Source organism: Lepus europaeus, chromosome 21, assembly GCF_033115175.1.
Source record: "Lepus europaeus isolate LE1 chromosome 21, mLepTim1.pri, whole genome shotgun sequence".
Classification (NCBI taxonomy): Eukaryota; Metazoa; Chordata; class Mammalia; order Lagomorpha; family Leporidae; genus Lepus; species Lepus europaeus.
In genome coordinates this window covers 1,066,791-1,079,452 of record NC_084847.1, presented here as the reverse complement: position 1 = coordinate 1,079,452, position 12,662 = coordinate 1,066,791, and the positions used below count along the sequence as shown (strand labels likewise).

At 73.5% G+C, this 12,662-nt stretch overlaps 6 protein-coding genes across 23 annotated transcripts in view; 3 read left to right on the top strand and 3 right to left on the bottom strand.

Annotated features, from left to right (window-relative positions):
* Positions 1–445: 445 nt before the first annotated feature.
* Positions 446–2,798, bottom strand: NUBP2 (NUBP iron-sulfur cluster assembly factor 2, cytosolic). 2 transcript variants are annotated; one of them, XM_062180713.1, is made up of 7 exons: positions 2,710–2,798; positions 2,443–2,561; positions 2,167–2,365; positions 1,884–2,038; positions 1,683–1,793; positions 820–889; positions 446–690 (listed from the first exon to the last, which is right to left on the bottom strand). In XM_062180713.1, exons 1-7 carry the CDS (start codon positions 2,723–2,725, stop codon positions 545–547), a joined length of 816 nt encoding a protein of 271 aa, XP_062036697.1. In that variant the 5' UTR covers positions 2,726–2,798; the 3' UTR covers positions 446–544. The 2 variants fall into 2 exon arrangements, with proteins under 2 accessions (XP_062036697.1, XP_062036698.1); XM_062180714.1 differs by having other exon boundaries at positions 2,167–2,305.
* Positions 2,799–3,126: 328 nt separating this feature from the next.
* SPSB3 (splA/ryanodine receptor domain and SOCS box containing 3) lies at positions 3,127–6,331 on the top strand. Of its 4 annotated transcripts, none has more exons than XM_062180710.1 (7): positions 3,127–3,242; positions 3,744–3,881; positions 5,038–5,215; positions 5,295–5,482; positions 5,561–5,663; positions 5,733–5,858; positions 5,933–6,331. In XM_062180710.1, exons 2-7 carry the CDS (start codon positions 3,756–3,758, stop codon positions 6,241–6,243), a joined length of 1,032 nt encoding a protein of 343 aa, XP_062036694.1. In that variant the 5' UTR covers positions 3,127–3,242; positions 3,744–3,755; the 3' UTR covers positions 6,244–6,331. The 4 variants fall into 4 exon arrangements, with proteins under 4 accessions (XP_062036694.1, XP_062036696.1, XP_062036695.1 ...); XM_062180712.1 differs by lacking the exon at positions 3,127–3,242 and adding an exon at positions 3,299–3,469; XM_062180711.1 differs by lacking the exons at positions 3,127–3,242; positions 3,744–3,881 and adding an exon at positions 4,229–4,323.
* EME2 (essential meiotic structure-specific endonuclease subunit 2) lies at positions 4,667–8,673 on the bottom strand. The gene is made up of 8 exons (XM_062180919.1): positions 8,505–8,673; positions 8,268–8,404; positions 8,033–8,116; positions 7,668–7,759; positions 7,415–7,508; positions 7,221–7,336; positions 6,941–7,130; positions 4,667–6,866 (listed from the first exon to the last, which is right to left on the bottom strand). Exons 1-8 carry the CDS (start codon positions 8,671–8,673, stop codon positions 6,696–6,698), a joined length of 1,053 nt encoding a protein of 350 aa, XP_062036903.1. The 3' UTR covers positions 4,667–6,695.
* Positions 8,674–8,748: 75 nt separating this feature from the next.
* Positions 8,749–9,706, top strand: MRPS34 (mitochondrial ribosomal protein S34). The gene is made up of 3 exons (XM_062180715.1): positions 8,749–9,108; positions 9,184–9,226; positions 9,314–9,706. The coding sequence occupies exons 1-3, from the start codon at positions 8,788–8,790 to the stop codon at positions 9,604–9,606; spliced, it is 657 nt and encodes a 218-aa protein (XP_062036699.1). The 5' UTR covers positions 8,749–8,787; the 3' UTR covers positions 9,607–9,706.
* A 100-nt stretch (positions 9,707–9,806) lies between these two features.
* Positions 9,807–11,005, top strand: NME3 (NME/NM23 nucleoside diphosphate kinase 3). Of its 2 annotated transcripts, none has more exons than XM_062180717.1 (5): positions 9,807–9,969; positions 10,038–10,165; positions 10,377–10,478; positions 10,553–10,665; positions 10,749–11,005. In XM_062180717.1, the coding sequence occupies exons 1-5, from the start codon at positions 9,924–9,926 to the stop codon at positions 10,864–10,866; spliced, it is 507 nt and encodes a 168-aa protein (XP_062036701.1). In that variant the 5' UTR covers positions 9,807–9,923; the 3' UTR covers positions 10,867–11,005. The 2 variants fall into 2 exon arrangements, with proteins under 2 accessions (XP_062036701.1, XP_062036700.1); XM_062180716.1 differs by having other exon boundaries at positions 10,035–10,165.
* The window catches only part of MAPK8IP3 (mitogen-activated protein kinase 8 interacting protein 3), a 41,820-nt gene continuing 40,163 nt past the window's right edge, over positions 11,006–12,662 (bottom strand). For all 13 annotated transcript variants that reach the window (XM_062180696.1, XM_062180704.1, XM_062180699.1 and 10 more), the window contains 3 exons: positions 12,479–12,658; positions 12,261–12,401; positions 11,006–12,188 (listed from right to left, as the gene is read on the bottom strand). In XM_062180696.1, the coding sequence (XP_062036680.1) occupies positions 12,067–12,188; positions 12,261–12,401; positions 12,479–12,658 (443 nt within the window). In that variant the 3' untranslated portion in view covers positions 11,006–12,066. The remainder of the gene's footprint in view (positions 12,189–12,260; positions 12,402–12,478; positions 12,659–12,662) is intronic.

Sequence of the window (12,662 nt, the reverse complement as noted above, 5' to 3'; positions counted from 1 at the left end):
CGACCGCACCAGCCACCTCCACCCTGCGCCCCGCTGCAGGCCGGCCAGGTTACATGGGCACCACGCGGTGCCTGCCCATCGGCCCGGCCCCGCCGCCCCCTGGCCCCACCCCAAGTCTGAGCCAACGGCCCGAGCTCCTCGCACACAAACAGCAGGCACCAGGGTCCCAGGCTCTGCCCGAGTGCTGGGTCCCCCGGGCGGTAGTTCACCAGGGTTTCTCTGGCAAGGTCTCCCCAGACAAGACGCAGGGCCCACACCCGAGCCTCGGGCCTCTGCGGGGGACCGGCAGAGGCAAGGCGAGACATGCCAGACTTGAAACCGTGCAGCGGGAGGTGTTTAATGGGGTGGGGTCCTCCCTTACCAGAGTGGGCGAGCAGGGGGGCCCTCAGCGGGGCCGGGGCGGGGCACCAGGCCCCACGCCAGTCTGTCACAGGCCCACAGGGAAGGCCGCTGGCCCCGAGACTGCCCCCGGGCAGGGCGGCCTGCAGGTCCGCTGCTCCGCACAGCCCTCTGAGGCACCGGGGGTGGCCATGGGCTGCCCGTGTCAGGAGTGGTGAGCAGCAGCCCCGTCCAGAACCTTCCGGGCTATGGCGGTCAGTGCGGGGAACGCAGGGCTCTTGGGGAACTCCTGGATGAAGTCTCGGCCCTCCTCCAGGCTCCTGGTGAGCTCGGGGTCCAGAGGCACAGAGCCTGTGGACACAGGAAGGTCCCTGGGGCTCGCCTGGTGGAGATGTGACAGGACACCCGGGCTCCTGCTGCTCCCGCCCCCAGGCACTGGGGGGTGCAGGTCAGAACCACCAGCAGAGGCTCCGGACCCACCTAGGAAGGGGACCCCCGCGTGTCTGGCCAGCTCCTCGCCTCCACCCCTGGAGAAGACGTTGGTGCATTCCTAAGAGACAGAGTGGTGAGGCGGGCGACGGCCTGGCACCCGGCCCCCGCCGGGCCTCCCCAAGGCCCCCCGGGGCTCACCGAGCAGTGCGGGCAGGTGCAGCCGGCCTGGCACCCCGCCCCCGCCGGGCCTCCCCAAGGCCCCCCGGGGCTCACCGAGCAGTGTGCAGTGCGGGCAGGTGCAGCCGGCCTGGCACCCGGCCCCCGCCGGGCCTCCCCAAGGCCCCCCGGGGCTCACCGAGCAGTGCGGGCAGGTGCAGCCGGCCTGGCACCCGGCCCCCGCCGGGCCTCCCCAAGGCCCCCCGGGGCTCACCGAGCAGTGCGGGCAGGTGCAGCCGGCCTGGCACCCGGCCCCCGCCGGGCCTCCCCAAGGCCCCCCAGGGCTCACCGAGCAGTGTGCAGTGCGGGCAGGTGCAGCCAGCCTGGCACCCCGCCCCGCGGGGCCTCCCCAGGGCCCCCGGGGCTCACCGAGCAGTGTGCAGTGCGGGCAGGTGCAGCCGGCCTGGCACCCCGCCCCCGCCGGGCCTCCCCAAGGCCCCCCGGGGCTCACCGAGCAGTGTGCAGTGCGGGCAGGTGCAGCCGGCCTGGCACCCCGCCCCCGCCGGGCCTCCCCAGGGCCCCCGGGGCTCACCGAGCAGTGTGCAGTGCGGGCAGGTGCAGCCGGCCTGGCACCCCGCCCCCGCCGGGCCTCCCCAGGGCCCCCGGGGCTCACCGAGCAGTGTGCAGTGCGGGCAGGTGCAGCCGGCCTGGCACCCCGCCCCCGCCGGGCCTCCCCAAGGCCCCCCGGGGCTCACCGAGCAGTGCGGGCAGGTGAAGCCGCTCATGTTCTCCACGACCCCCAGCACCTGCAGCCCCGCCTTCCTGCAGAAGGTCAGCTCCCGCCGCACGTCCCCCACGGACACCGCCTGGGTCAGGGAGACAGGACGGCCAATCACGGGCGGCCGGAGCGCCCCTGCAGAGCCGCCCGCCCGGGCAGAGGGTGCGGCCAGGGCTACCTGCGGGGTGGTGACCAGCAGGGCCTGCAGGGGCCTGCAGGGGCGCAGGGCTTCCACGGCAGCCATGTGCTCGTCCGAGGTCCCTGGGGGCGTGTCCACGACCAGGTAATCCAACTGTCCCCAGGCCACGTGCGACACGAGCTGCTTGATCAAGGCTGCGAGGAGAGCCGCCGTGCTGGGGCGCCCGCCCGGGGCCCGCCGCGGCCTCCCCAGCCCCCCGCTGACACCGGGGACCCCGGCCGCCGGCGCGGCTCCTCCCTCGAGCCCCGAGCCCGGCCGCTACCGTTCTTCTTGGGGCCTCTCCACACCACGGCCTCGTCCGGCTTCTCCAGCAGGAAGCCCACGGACATGAGGGCGACGCTCTGCTCGCGGCCCACGAACACGGGCGCCCAGCCGCTGTCACACTGGTGCACCGCCCTGCCCTGCGCCCGGAGCATGCGCGGGATGCTGGGGCCGCACAGGTCCACGTCCAGGATCCCCACCTGCGGGGCGAGGCCCGGCCGGGTCAGGCCGAGCCCCCGACGGGGCGGCCGGGGCGGCCGGGGCGGCGGGGCCTCACCTTCTTGCCTTGGTGGCGCAGGGCCAAGGCCAGCTCCGCCGCGAGGGTGCTTTTGCCGACGCCGCCCTTCCCCGAGAGAACGAGAAGGACGTGCCGGACGCCGGCCAGGTTCCCGAGCTCTGGGCACAAACGGAGAGCGGCGGCTCAGGGCCGAGCGGAGAGCGGCGGCCCGCGGGGCAGCGCACGCCCCGGCCTCGGGGCCGCGCGCTCTGCCCCTCGCAGACGGCGCGGCGGGGTCCCGAGCTCGCCCCGGGCCCGCGCGCTCACCGGCCTCCGCCTCCATCGCGCCGCGGGCAGCCCCCAGCGGCTCCCGGCTCGCTTTCTCTCACCCGCCGCGCGTCGCCGCCGGAGTGACGGGCCTGCCAGCCAATGAGCGGCGCGAGCCCGCCCCTGGCGCCCGTTGACGGGCCTCGTCCCGCTCCCCTCCACCAATCAGACCGCCCGAGGACCCGACGCGCCGCGCGCGTACTTCCGGTTCGAAGACGTAACGGAAACGGACCTACTTCCGTGTCAAGGCCGGACCCTGGAACGGCTTGTCTTCCGCGTCCCTCGCCCAATGGCCGTGCGAGGCCTGGCTCCGAGCGCTTGAGAAGCGACCAATGGGGACGTTGAGCCAGGATTGACAGGCGCGGCAACCTCTCCGCGACAGCTGCGCCCCCGGAGACCCACCCCGCCCTCCAGGAGCGTCGAGCCGGGCGCGCCCGCCTCCGGCCGCCTGGGCCAATGCGGCGCGGGGGTCGGGGGATGTTTACGTCTCGTTGGGAGCGGAAAGTAGGTCAGGGCCGGGCCGGCGGCGGCAGGTGAGCGGCGGCGGCGCGGGGGCCTGCGGGCGGCCGAGGGCGCTCGGCGCGGGCGGGGCCTTTGTCTCTCCCGGGCCGCGGCTGCTCGGCGCTGTCAGGCCCGCCCTTCGCCGCGGGCCCGGGAGACCCAGCTGACCACTGGCCACTCATCGGCGCGGCGCTCCCCGCGCCCGCCGGGTGGCGTTGTGCCCTGCGCCCCCAGGCCGGGCGCGGGCCGAGGAAGCGGGGTGCGTGGCCGCTGCGCCCTGGGGCGTCGGCGGCCCGGGGAGGCCATTGGCCGCCGCAGAGCGGAGGAGGAGCGCGGGTTTGGGATGTCCAGGGCCCGGCGGGCGGGACCCGCAGATGGGCTGCGGGCGCGGGAGCCATGGGAGTCGGGGCGGCCCTCCTCGCGGTCTGCCCTGAGCTGGCCGTGGCGCTCGGACGCTGGCGGGAGGTAGGGGCGCGGGGCGCCCCGGGCTGGGGTGCGGCGCGGCCCCTGCTCTGACCCTGTGTCCCTTCCAGGGCCTCTCCGTCATGGCCAGGCGCCCCCGGAGCAGCAGGGCGTGGCGTTTCGTCCTGAGCGCTGCCCGCCGGGATGCGGACGCCCGGGCTGTGGCCCTGGCCGGCGCGGCGGACTGGGGCTACAACTCTGACGGGCAGGTAGGCCCCGGCCGGGAGGGGGCGCGGCCGGGCCCGGGGCAGGAAGGTTCTGCCCGGTCAAGGGATGCGGGGCCTGGGTGGCTCACGCCTCTTTAGTTTGGGGACAGCAGGTGCACCTGCGTGCCCGGCCAGCTCCCACGTAACGTCCTGAGCTCGCCGGTGCCAGGAGGCCCCCTGTGCGCGTGTGGTGCTGCTGACGCAGCCGGCTCATTGTCAGGTGCCCTGCCCCGGGCCTCGGACCACCAGGCGTGGCAGCTTCCTGGGTCGCACCTGGGCCACCTGGAGGCCTGGCCCTCATCCTGGCCGTGTACCTGAGGCACCTGTCACCTGTCCCTGCCCTGCAGGCTCACCGCTGAGGGATGCTGGCCGTGCCTGCCAGCCGTGCCACTTGCGTCCGTCACACCTGATGGTGTGGGCGGGCGCCCTGCGTGTCTGGGCTGAGGTGCTGACCTGTGACCCGGCTCTGACAGTGGCCTGCCTTACCTCTGGGGAGCCCCGCATGCCATGGGGTGCAGTCCGGTCTCCCCAGACACGCTGACATGCTCACTGCGCACTCCCTGTGTTCCCTGTGGCTTTTCTGGGGGCAGACACCTCCCAAGTGGCTCTCCTCCCGGAGGGAGGGCACAGCCCCACCCCCAGCCCACTCAGGGGTGTCCCTGCCAGGCCCCTCCCCGGCAGGAGCAGCAGTGGCAGTGAGCTAGGGTGTGGACAGGCCGCCGGGTGCAGCTGCACCCCGTGGGGGTGGGTGAGGAGGGCCGGAGGCTCAGCCAGCAGCGGCGTCGGTGTCGGCAGTACCTGATGTTTATTCCGAAAGCAGTAGGAGCCAGGGGTGGGCCAGGGTCTGCCTGGCTGCCGTGCAGGGGAGGGGGCTCAGCCGACCCCCCAGGAGGGCGTGGGTCAGTTGGCAGGACCCTGGAGACGGCAGGCGAGCTGGGTGATGGGCCTGCACCCCAGGGCGGGCTCAGGGTCCAGCCCCTCTGACCGAGCGGACTGGCAGCTGGGCCGGCCCTGTTCTCCCTCCCCGTCCACGGCTCACACGGCCTCGGGGCTCCTCCAGCCTGGTCCAGGTGGCGGTGGCCCCAGGAAGTCCCTGGCCCCTTCCTCGGTGGGCGGGAGCAGGTGGGGCCCGGGGGAACGGCTTCGTCTTCCCTCCCAGCACAGCGATTCCGACTCTGACCTGGAGTACGCGGCCCTGCCGCCCGCCATCCCCAGCGCCGTGCCCGTGACCGGGGAGTCCTTCTGTGACTGCGATGGCCAGAGCGAGGCCGCGCCCCGCAGCAGCCCGCACGGCGCACACCGCAGCAAGGACTGCCGCTGTGGGGAAGACGCGGACCGTGAGAGCCGGGGGCGGGCGGCCCGGGGGGCGGGTCAGGCCCGGGGGCCGCCCCAGCTCGGGCCTCTCTGCCCTTACAGAGTTTGACTGGGTCTGGGACGCCCTGAACAAGTCCTCAGCCACCCTGCTGAGCTGTGACAACCGCAAAGTCAGCTTCCACACGGAGTACAGCTGCGGCACCGCCGCCATCCGGGGCACCAAGGAGCTGGGCGAGGGCCAGCACTTCTGGGAGATCAAGATGACGTCGCCCGTGTACGGCACTGACATGGTAAGCCGCTGCTGGCGCCGGGGCGCGGGCTGGGGGTCCCGGCCCCTGGCGCCCTCTGCCCAGCCCCGCCTCGCCTAGATGGTGGGCATCGGGACGTCGGACGTGGACCTGGACAAGTACCACCACACGTTCTGCAGTCTGCTGGGGCGGGACGAGGACAGCTGGGGCCTGTCCTACACAGGTGAGCTGCCCGTGGCGGGGCGGGGCGGGGCAGCAGAGGGCCCCTCGCTCACGGCTCGGCCGCCCGCAGGGCTCCTGCACCACAAGGGCGACAAGACGAGCTTCTCCTCCCGGTTCGGCCAAGGCTCCATCATCGGCGTGCACCTGGACACCTGGCACGGCACGCTCACCTTCTTCAAGAACAGGAAGTGCATAGGTAAGGGCGCGCGGGGCCCGGCTTCCTCGCCCGGCCCGGGCTGGGGACGGACTCAGCACCGTGTTCCCCTGCAGGGGTGGCTGCCACCAAGCTGCGGAACAGGAAGTTCTACCCGATGGTGTGCTCCACGGCGGCCCGGAGCAGCATGAAGGTGATCCGCTCCTGCGCCAGCGCCACCTCCCTGCAGTACCTGTGCTGCTTCCGCCTGCGCCAGCTGCGGCCGCACTCGGGCGACACCCTGGAGGGCCTGCCGCTGCCGCCCGGCCTCAAGCAGCTGCTGCACAACAGGCTGGGCTGGGTGCTCAGCATGAACTCCAGCCGCCACAAGCCCCCGGCGCCCCCGGCCGCCGCGCCCTGCCAGAGGAAGCGCTGCCGACGGACCTGACTCGCCCGCGCCGGGAGAGCTTCCGTGTCCCATTTCTCGGCCCCGCGCTGGGTCAGAAGGGCCTGGCCCCGCTCACCTGAGGCCAGGACAGTCCTTCCTGCCGGGGCCAGCACCCCCTCGGCCACGCCCACGCACCCGTGGACCTGGGCGGCCAGGGCTGGAGCAGGGCTGCCGACGGCCCACAGCCTCAGCTCTCCCTGCGTGCTCGGCTGTTCCCGCAGCCCCAGTGACGGCAATAAACAGGTTGTGTCTCACACCGCCTGCACCCAGCTCCAGGCCGGGGCTGCTCTCCACGCCTGGCGGTGTCCACCCCGTCTTCCTCCTGTTCTCTGGGGGCCACCAGGCCTCTGGGTGTTCTTCCAGCTCCCGAATGTCCCGCGCCTTCTCTGCCTGTGTGCGACCCCCCGGACCTCTGCCTGCGTGTGGGAGGCAGGGAGGCCCTGGGCTGCAGGTCAGGAGCCCAGGTCCAGCAGGAGGTCAGGGTTGGCGGTGCTCAGGAAGAGGCAGAGCCGGCGGGAGAGGTCAGGCCCCACCTTGCGAGGCCGAGCGTGCCTGCTGGCTCTCACGGGGAGGTCCGCCAGGAGGCCCAGGCGCTCCCGCTCCGTGCTGCAGGCTGCCAGTGCCTAGGGGAGCAGGCCCGAAGATGAGCAGGTGCGCCTCCGTGACCTGCTCCCCGCACCTGCACCGGGAGGCGTACCTGCTGCAGGAGCCGTGGAGAGGGGAAGGCGGTGACGATGGAGCCGGCCACGGCGGGGCTGACCCGGTTAAACTGCATGATCTGCCGCTGCCAGGCCTCCCGCAGCCCACGGCCATCCCTGGTTACCCGCACACCTGCGGCCCAGCGCCCTGCCGTGCAGAAGGAGAAGGCCTGGGCCTCCCGGTGCTGCCTGCCTTGGGGAGAACGGGAGGCCTTTGCTAACCTCCCCAGCGGCAGCAGGCCCTCAGCGCCCTCGGGCCGGGGGGTGGGGGGCTCGCACTTGAACGGGCGCTGGGCCAGGGCTCTGGTGAGCGCGCACACGTGCTGACTCAGCTCCTGCCACGAGGCCACCAGCAGCACGTCCAGGTCCGCCCAGAGCTGGAGGAGGACCAGGGCCTGGGAGGGTGGAGCACAGCGTGTGGACCACGGGCCTCCCGCAGGGGCCTGGCTGGCCTCCGGGGGCGGCCACCTCACCTCCTGCACCTCAGGCCTGCCGACGGGCACTCCACCGCGGGCCTCCTCTGGACTCCTGGGTGACTGTGTCCCCCGTGCACTGGGCTGGCTGGACCTGGGCAGGGGTAACTGTCCCTCGGCCCCCCAACCACTACTTCCTTCCCGCGCAGAGCGAAGCCCTCACTCAAGGGGAGCTCACTAGCTCTCCTGCAGGGGCCCCACCAGCACCCCGACCTCGCCACCCCCAACCCTACGAGCAGGGGGTGAGCAGTACCACAGGTAGGCGTCCAGTCCCACGACGGCCAGGTGGGGGCGGGAGGGGCTCTCGGGAGAGACCCAGGGCACTGAGCAGATGGGGCCGGAGGCCTGAAGGGGAGAAACTGCACCCCATTTGCCGACGGGGCAAGAGCCAGGGGTGCGTGCAAGGGCCTGGCAGGTGCGTCCCTGCGCGGCTCACTTTTGAGAAAAGTGGCTCTGCTCCCCTGGAGACAGTGTCCTGGGTGCGCCTCCCGACCCTGCAAGAACTGACCCGGCTCCCCCAAGTCCCTGGTGCACCTCTGCACCCCCGCCTGCTGCAGCTTCCCCCCAGGGGCGGTCCCAGCGCACCCAGACCCTGTCCAGCTCTGTCCCGCGGAGCACCTGAGCCAGCCGGGCCGCGCCCCGCAGAAACTCCTCGGGCTCCAGCAGCAGCAGCGACAGCAGCTCCCGCTCTTCCGAAGGGGCCTGCGGGGACAGCGGGACGCGCCGCCGCTCTCGCCCGGCCCAGGGTCCGCCGCCGGGAGAGCGCAGCCCGGGTCGTCGGGCAGCAGCGGGGCGCGAGCTCCCTCCCCGCACCTCCACTCCTCGGGACACGCAGTCCGCCGTGGGCACTCACGCTGCGGGGGCAGGGGTCGGGGGTCCCCCAGCTCCAACTCAGGCTCCGCGGGCGGCGCTGGGGCTCGAGGCGGCACTGACAGCCCAGGGCGCCGAGCGCCTGCAGCAGGACGTCCGCGCCAGCGTCCTCCAGGATGGCTGGGGCCGCCGAGGGGCACGACTCAGCCGCTCCGCCTTCCCGAGGCCGCGGCCTCCCCCGCCCAAGACCACCGCCCGCGGCGCGGCCCTCGCCCCGCACCTGGGTCTACGCCCACCGCGAGGCGCCTCAGGGCCCGCGCCGGCCGCAGCGCCTCGGCCGCCGGCCCCTGGGTTCCCGCGCCGGCCGCCGCCCCGGAGGGGCCCTCGGCGTCCGAGTCCGAGATCTCCCAGGTCGGCGGCCTGCGGCGCCCGCACCCCGCTCCCGCCATGGCCGGCCCGGCCTCTCCTCCCTTCCGGCCTGCGCGCCCGCTCGCTTCCGGCGCGCCCTCGTCCGCGCAGCCGCGGCAGGTTCCGGCGGGTGCCCCGGGCCGCGCGGCGGGACCATGGCGCGCAAGAAGGTTCGGCCGCGGCTGATCGCGGAGCTGGCCCGCCGCGTGCGCGCCCTGCGGGAGCAGCGGGAGCAGCCGCGGGACTCGCAGCGCTACGCCCTGGACTACGAGACCCTGACGCGGCCGCACTCGGGCCGCCGCCTGCCCGTGCGCGCCTGGGCCGACGCGCGCCGCGAGAGCCGCCTGCTGCAGCTGCTCGGCTGCCTGCCGCGCTTCGGCCTGGGCCGCTTGGTCACGCGCAAGTCCTGGCTGTGGCAGCACGACGAGCCGTGCTACTGGAGGCTCACGCGCGTGCGGCCCGACTACACGGCGCAGGTGCGTGTCCCCGCCGGCGCCGCGGGGCTCGGGGCGCAGGCGCGGCCCAGCTGACCCGAGCCGCTTGCTTTGCAGAACTTGGACCACGGCAAGGCCTGGGGCGTCCTGACCTTCAAGGGTAAGGCCGGCCGCGCGGCGAGGGACGCGGACGGGGGCGCGGGGAGCCGCGGAGCGGGCGCGCTGAGCCCCGCCTTTGCCTCCGCAGGGAAGACGGAAGGCGAGGAGCGCGAGATTCCCCAGGCCATGTACCACGACTGGCGGCTGGTGCCCAAGCACGAAGAGGCGGCCTTCGCGGCGTACGTGCCGGGGCCCGCGGACGCCCCGCGGTCCGTGCCCTACCCGCCGCTCCTGCGGGCCATGATTCTGGCCCAGCGGCGCAAGAGCGGGGACCCCAGCCTCGAGGAGCCAGTGCTGAACTTGGAGAGGGTCCATGTGGACCCCTGGGACTACCCCGCCAGGCTGAAGGCGAAGGGACAGCCCAAGGGCACCCCTGTCTGAATTCCCGGAACACGAGGGCAGGGCCAGAACACGCACTGCCCGCAGGCTTCCTCCGCCGCTCCCGCCCTTACTGTGGCCAGAAATAAAGGCCAGCCGCATCTCCTGGGTGTGGTTTCTTTGCGTCTAAGGCTGCGGGAGGGAAGGGCCACGGGAGGCGTGTCGCCAGCCCTGTCCGTGGGTCCCCGGGGTACGCGCAGCAGCCCCAAGTCTGGAGCGGACCCGGCGCGCAGCCGGGGTCCCTTTAAGCGCAGGCCCCGCCCCGGGCGCCGCAGGCCCCGCGCCTCCCGCCCCGCAGGCTCCGCGCCGCCGCCGCCATCATGATCTGCGTGGTCCTGGCCCTCTTCGCGCACCTTTTCCCGGCAGGTGAGTGGCTGGGCGCGCGGGGCGGCCTGGGCAGCCCCGAGCCGGCCTGACGCCCGGCTCTGCAGCAGGCACCGGCGCGCACGAGCGCACCTTCCTGGCCGTGAAGCCGGACGGCGTGCAGCGGCGGCTGGTGGGCGAGGTGGTGCGGCGATTCGAGAGGAAGGGCTTCAAGCTGGTGGCGCTGAAGCTGGTGCAGGTGGGGCGGGCGCGGGGCTGGGCGCGGGGCTGGGCGCGGGCGCGGGGCTGGGCGCGGGCGCGGGGCTGGGCGCGGGCGCGCGTGCGGGGCTGGGCCGGGAGGGCGCGGGGCTGGGCGCGGGCGCGCGTGCGGGGCTGGGCGCGGGCGCGGGCGGGCGCGCGTGCGGGGCCGGGCGCGGGCGCAGGCGCAGACGGTCCGCACTGCTCCGCAGGCGTCCGAGGAGCTGCTGCGCGAGCACTACGCGGAGCTGCGCGGGCGCCCCTTCTTCAGCCGTCTGGTCGAGCACATGCGCTCGGGACCCGTGGTGGCCATGGTAAGTACCCCGCCGGGCAGGCGGACGCGGGAGCCCCGCGGCGCGGTGACCAGCCGGCCGCTCCGCCTGCGCAGGTGTGGCAGGGGCTGGACGTGGTGCGCGTCTCTCGGGCTCTCATCGGGGCCACGGACCCGGCAGACGCCCTGCCCGGCACCATCCGCGGCGACTTCTGCATCGAAGTTGGCAAGTAAGGCCCGCCCGGGGTCGGCGCTGCCCGAGCCCTCCTTCCCGCATCGCCCCTGCGCGCTCACCCGCGCCTCGCCCGCGCAGGAACGTGATCCACGGCAGCGACTCGGTGGAGAGCGCACGCTGCGAAATCGCACTGTGGTTCCGGGCGGACGAGCTCCTGTGTTGGGAGGACAGCGCCGGGCACTGGCTGTATGAGTAGTGGCCCCGGCCCGCCCCCACCTCTGCACCGCACGGGGGCCACAGCGCCCCGGGAGCCCCCGCGCAGCCACAGCTCCCGGCGTGGCGGTTTGTTTGTTGTTGTTTTCCCAATAAACTGAAGGCCACTGTGCGCGCACTGATTCGGACCCGGACGACGCTGAGACGTTTATTACACAGAGCAGATACGGGGTTCACTTGCAGGGCCAAAGCCGCAGGAGGATGGTCTGGCGGCTCCTCCCCTGAGCTGCCCCCGCCCACTGACCCCAAGTCACGGCTGGGTCCCGTGGGGACAGACAGGGACTTGACGGACATCACAGTGGAGAGGTGGCAGGGCCGCGGGGAGAAGCCTGCTGGGGAACGTGGCTGCGGCCGAGGCCAGCTGGGCTGGTGGGCAGCTGCCCGAGGTGTGTGCTTCTCTGGTGGGGGCGGCCCTGCGCAGCGCCTCAGCAGGGTGAGGTCTGGGCCCCGGGGCAGCGAGGCCTGTCCATGCAGGGGCAGTCCTGGGCCCATGTCCACCCCTCCCCCCACCCACATGCGCAGTCTGGCCGGGGCGGCCTGGGCCCCGGCCTCCCGTCCTCTCCCCCTGCCGCAGGCCGCAGCGGCAGCTCTAGGCACTTGTCAGCGTGTCTGGAGCACACCTTTCTCCATCAACCTGAGGACTGAGGCCAGGGCCCCGCCTGGCAGCCTGAGACCCCCGGTGGGTCCAGGGCCCGCTCCTCCAAGGCCTGGGTGGGGGAGGGGACACTGGCCCGGAGGGGCTGTCCATGTGGGCAGCTGTGGGTCCAGCAGGAGGGGCCTCTGGTCTGTGTCCTCAAGCAGCTGCTCAGGGGGCTGAGGGAAGCTTGGTGGTGGGGGGAGCCCGGCGCTGCCCGAGCCCCTCCCTGGTGAAGGCTAGTGCTGAACAGTTCCCTGAAGGGCAGCAAGGCCACACCCCCACAGGCAGCATGCAAAGGCAAGTGGGGCCCCCTGCTCCCTGATCTGGGGGTGCCAGGAAGGAGAGCCCCGGCCAGGCCCCCTACCCTTGGGCCAGGTGTGGGGAAGGGTCCTCCCTCCCAGCTGGCCTGCGTCACCCCGCGCCCCGCCAGCCAGGGCCTGGGCCTCAGGTGAAAGCTGCAGGTTGAGAGGTCAGAGCGGGCGGCGGCCCCGGGGGCGGGCGCTGGGCAGGTGGGGTCCTATGTACAGGGTGGCCGTGGCGGCAGCCTCACTCCGGGCTGTAGGACACCTGCCACACGATGATGTGGCTGCGCTCGGCCTTGGACAGCACGGGCTTCACCTGGCCCACGTCCCCGGCACCTTCCTCCGTCTCGTCGTCCTCTCCGTCCCCTGGGGAGAGAGCCGCGGCCGTGAGGGGCGCCCGCTCCCCGGGGCCGAGCACCGCGGCCGGCACCCACTCACCGATGCGGAAGTCGATGTAGCCTTCGCCGCCACTCAGCACCAACACGTTCTTGAGCCTCTGGCCCTCGGTGTCTGCGGCCGGCCCGGGGCTCTCGGACGGGCTGTCCAGCACGCTGCCGTTCAGAGTGGCCAGCACGTTCCCTGCGGGGCAGAGGCGCCTCAGCACCGAGCCTCCCGAGCAGGCGGCAGCGGTGACCTGCAGGAGGGCCGGCCCTCACCTGGCACTGAGACGAAGAATTTGACGGCGTCACGGTGCCCGTGGAAGCAGAGCTGGGCCTGGGCCATGGAGCAGTAGGGGATGAAGCTGCTGGCGGACTTGTCGCTGCTGTCGTCCCCGTACACGTGGATGACGCCTCCGGGGCGGGCCCCCTCCCCAGACGTGGGGGACGTCTTGTTGGCTGA

Excerpts from the sequence above, each read along its gene's own strand:
- NUBP2 (XM_062180713.1), bottom strand. Across the intron at positions 2,039-2,166 it reads GAGAGGCCCCAAGAAGAACG|CCTTGATCAAGCAGCTCGTG; the intron begins GTAGCGGCCGGG and ends CTCTCCTCGCAG. Across the intron at positions 890-1,682 it reads TCACCTGCCCGCACTGCTCG|GAATGCACCAACGTCTTCTC; the intron begins GTGAGCCCCGGG and ends TCTGTCTCTTAG.
- SPSB3 (XM_062180709.1), top strand. The coding sequence starts at position 4,819 with ATGGGCCTGCACCCCAGGGCGGGCTCAGGGTCCAGCCCCTCTGACCGA. Across the intron at positions 5,216-5,294 it reads CTGTGGGGAAGACGCGGACC|AGTTTGACTGGGTCTGGGAC; the intron begins GTGAGAGCCGGG and ends CTGCCCTTACAG. Across the intron at positions 5,664-5,732 it reads CTGGGGCCTGTCCTACACAG|GGCTCCTGCACCACAAGGGC; the intron begins GTGAGCTGCCCG and ends GGCCGCCCGCAG.
- EME2 (XM_062180919.1), bottom strand. The coding sequence starts at position 8,673 with ATGGCGGGAGCGGGGTGCGGGCGCCGCAGGCCGCCGACCTGGGAGATC. Across the intron at positions 7,760-8,032 it reads GCGCGGCCCGGCTGGCTCAG|GCCTCCGGCCCCATCTGCTC; the intron begins GTGCTCCGCGGG and ends TCTCCCCTTCAG. Across the intron at positions 7,131-7,220 it reads CTGGCCCAGCGCCCGTTCAA|GCAGCACCGGGAGGCCCAGG; the intron begins GTGCGAGCCCCC and ends TCCCCAAGGCAG.
- MRPS34 (XM_062180715.1), top strand. The coding sequence starts at position 8,788 with ATGGCGCGCAAGAAGGTTCGGCCGCGGCTGATCGCGGAGCTGGCCCGC. Across the intron at positions 9,109-9,183 it reads GGCCCGACTACACGGCGCAG|AACTTGGACCACGGCAAGGC; the intron begins GTGCGTGTCCCC and ends CTTGCTTTGCAG. Across the intron at positions 9,227-9,313 it reads GGGCGTCCTGACCTTCAAGG|GGAAGACGGAAGGCGAGGAG; the intron begins GTAAGGCCGGCC and ends TTGCCTCCGCAG.
- NME3 (XM_062180716.1), top strand. The coding sequence starts at position 9,924 with ATGATCTGCGTGGTCCTGGCCCTCTTCGCGCACCTTTTCCCGGCAG. Across the intron at positions 10,166-10,376 it reads TGGCGCTGAAGCTGGTGCAG|GCGTCCGAGGAGCTGCTGCG; the intron begins GTGGGGCGGGCG and ends ACTGCTCCGCAG. Across the intron at positions 10,666-10,748 it reads TTCTGCATCGAAGTTGGCAA|GAACGTGATCCACGGCAGCG; the intron begins GTAAGGCCCGCC and ends TCGCCCGCGCAG.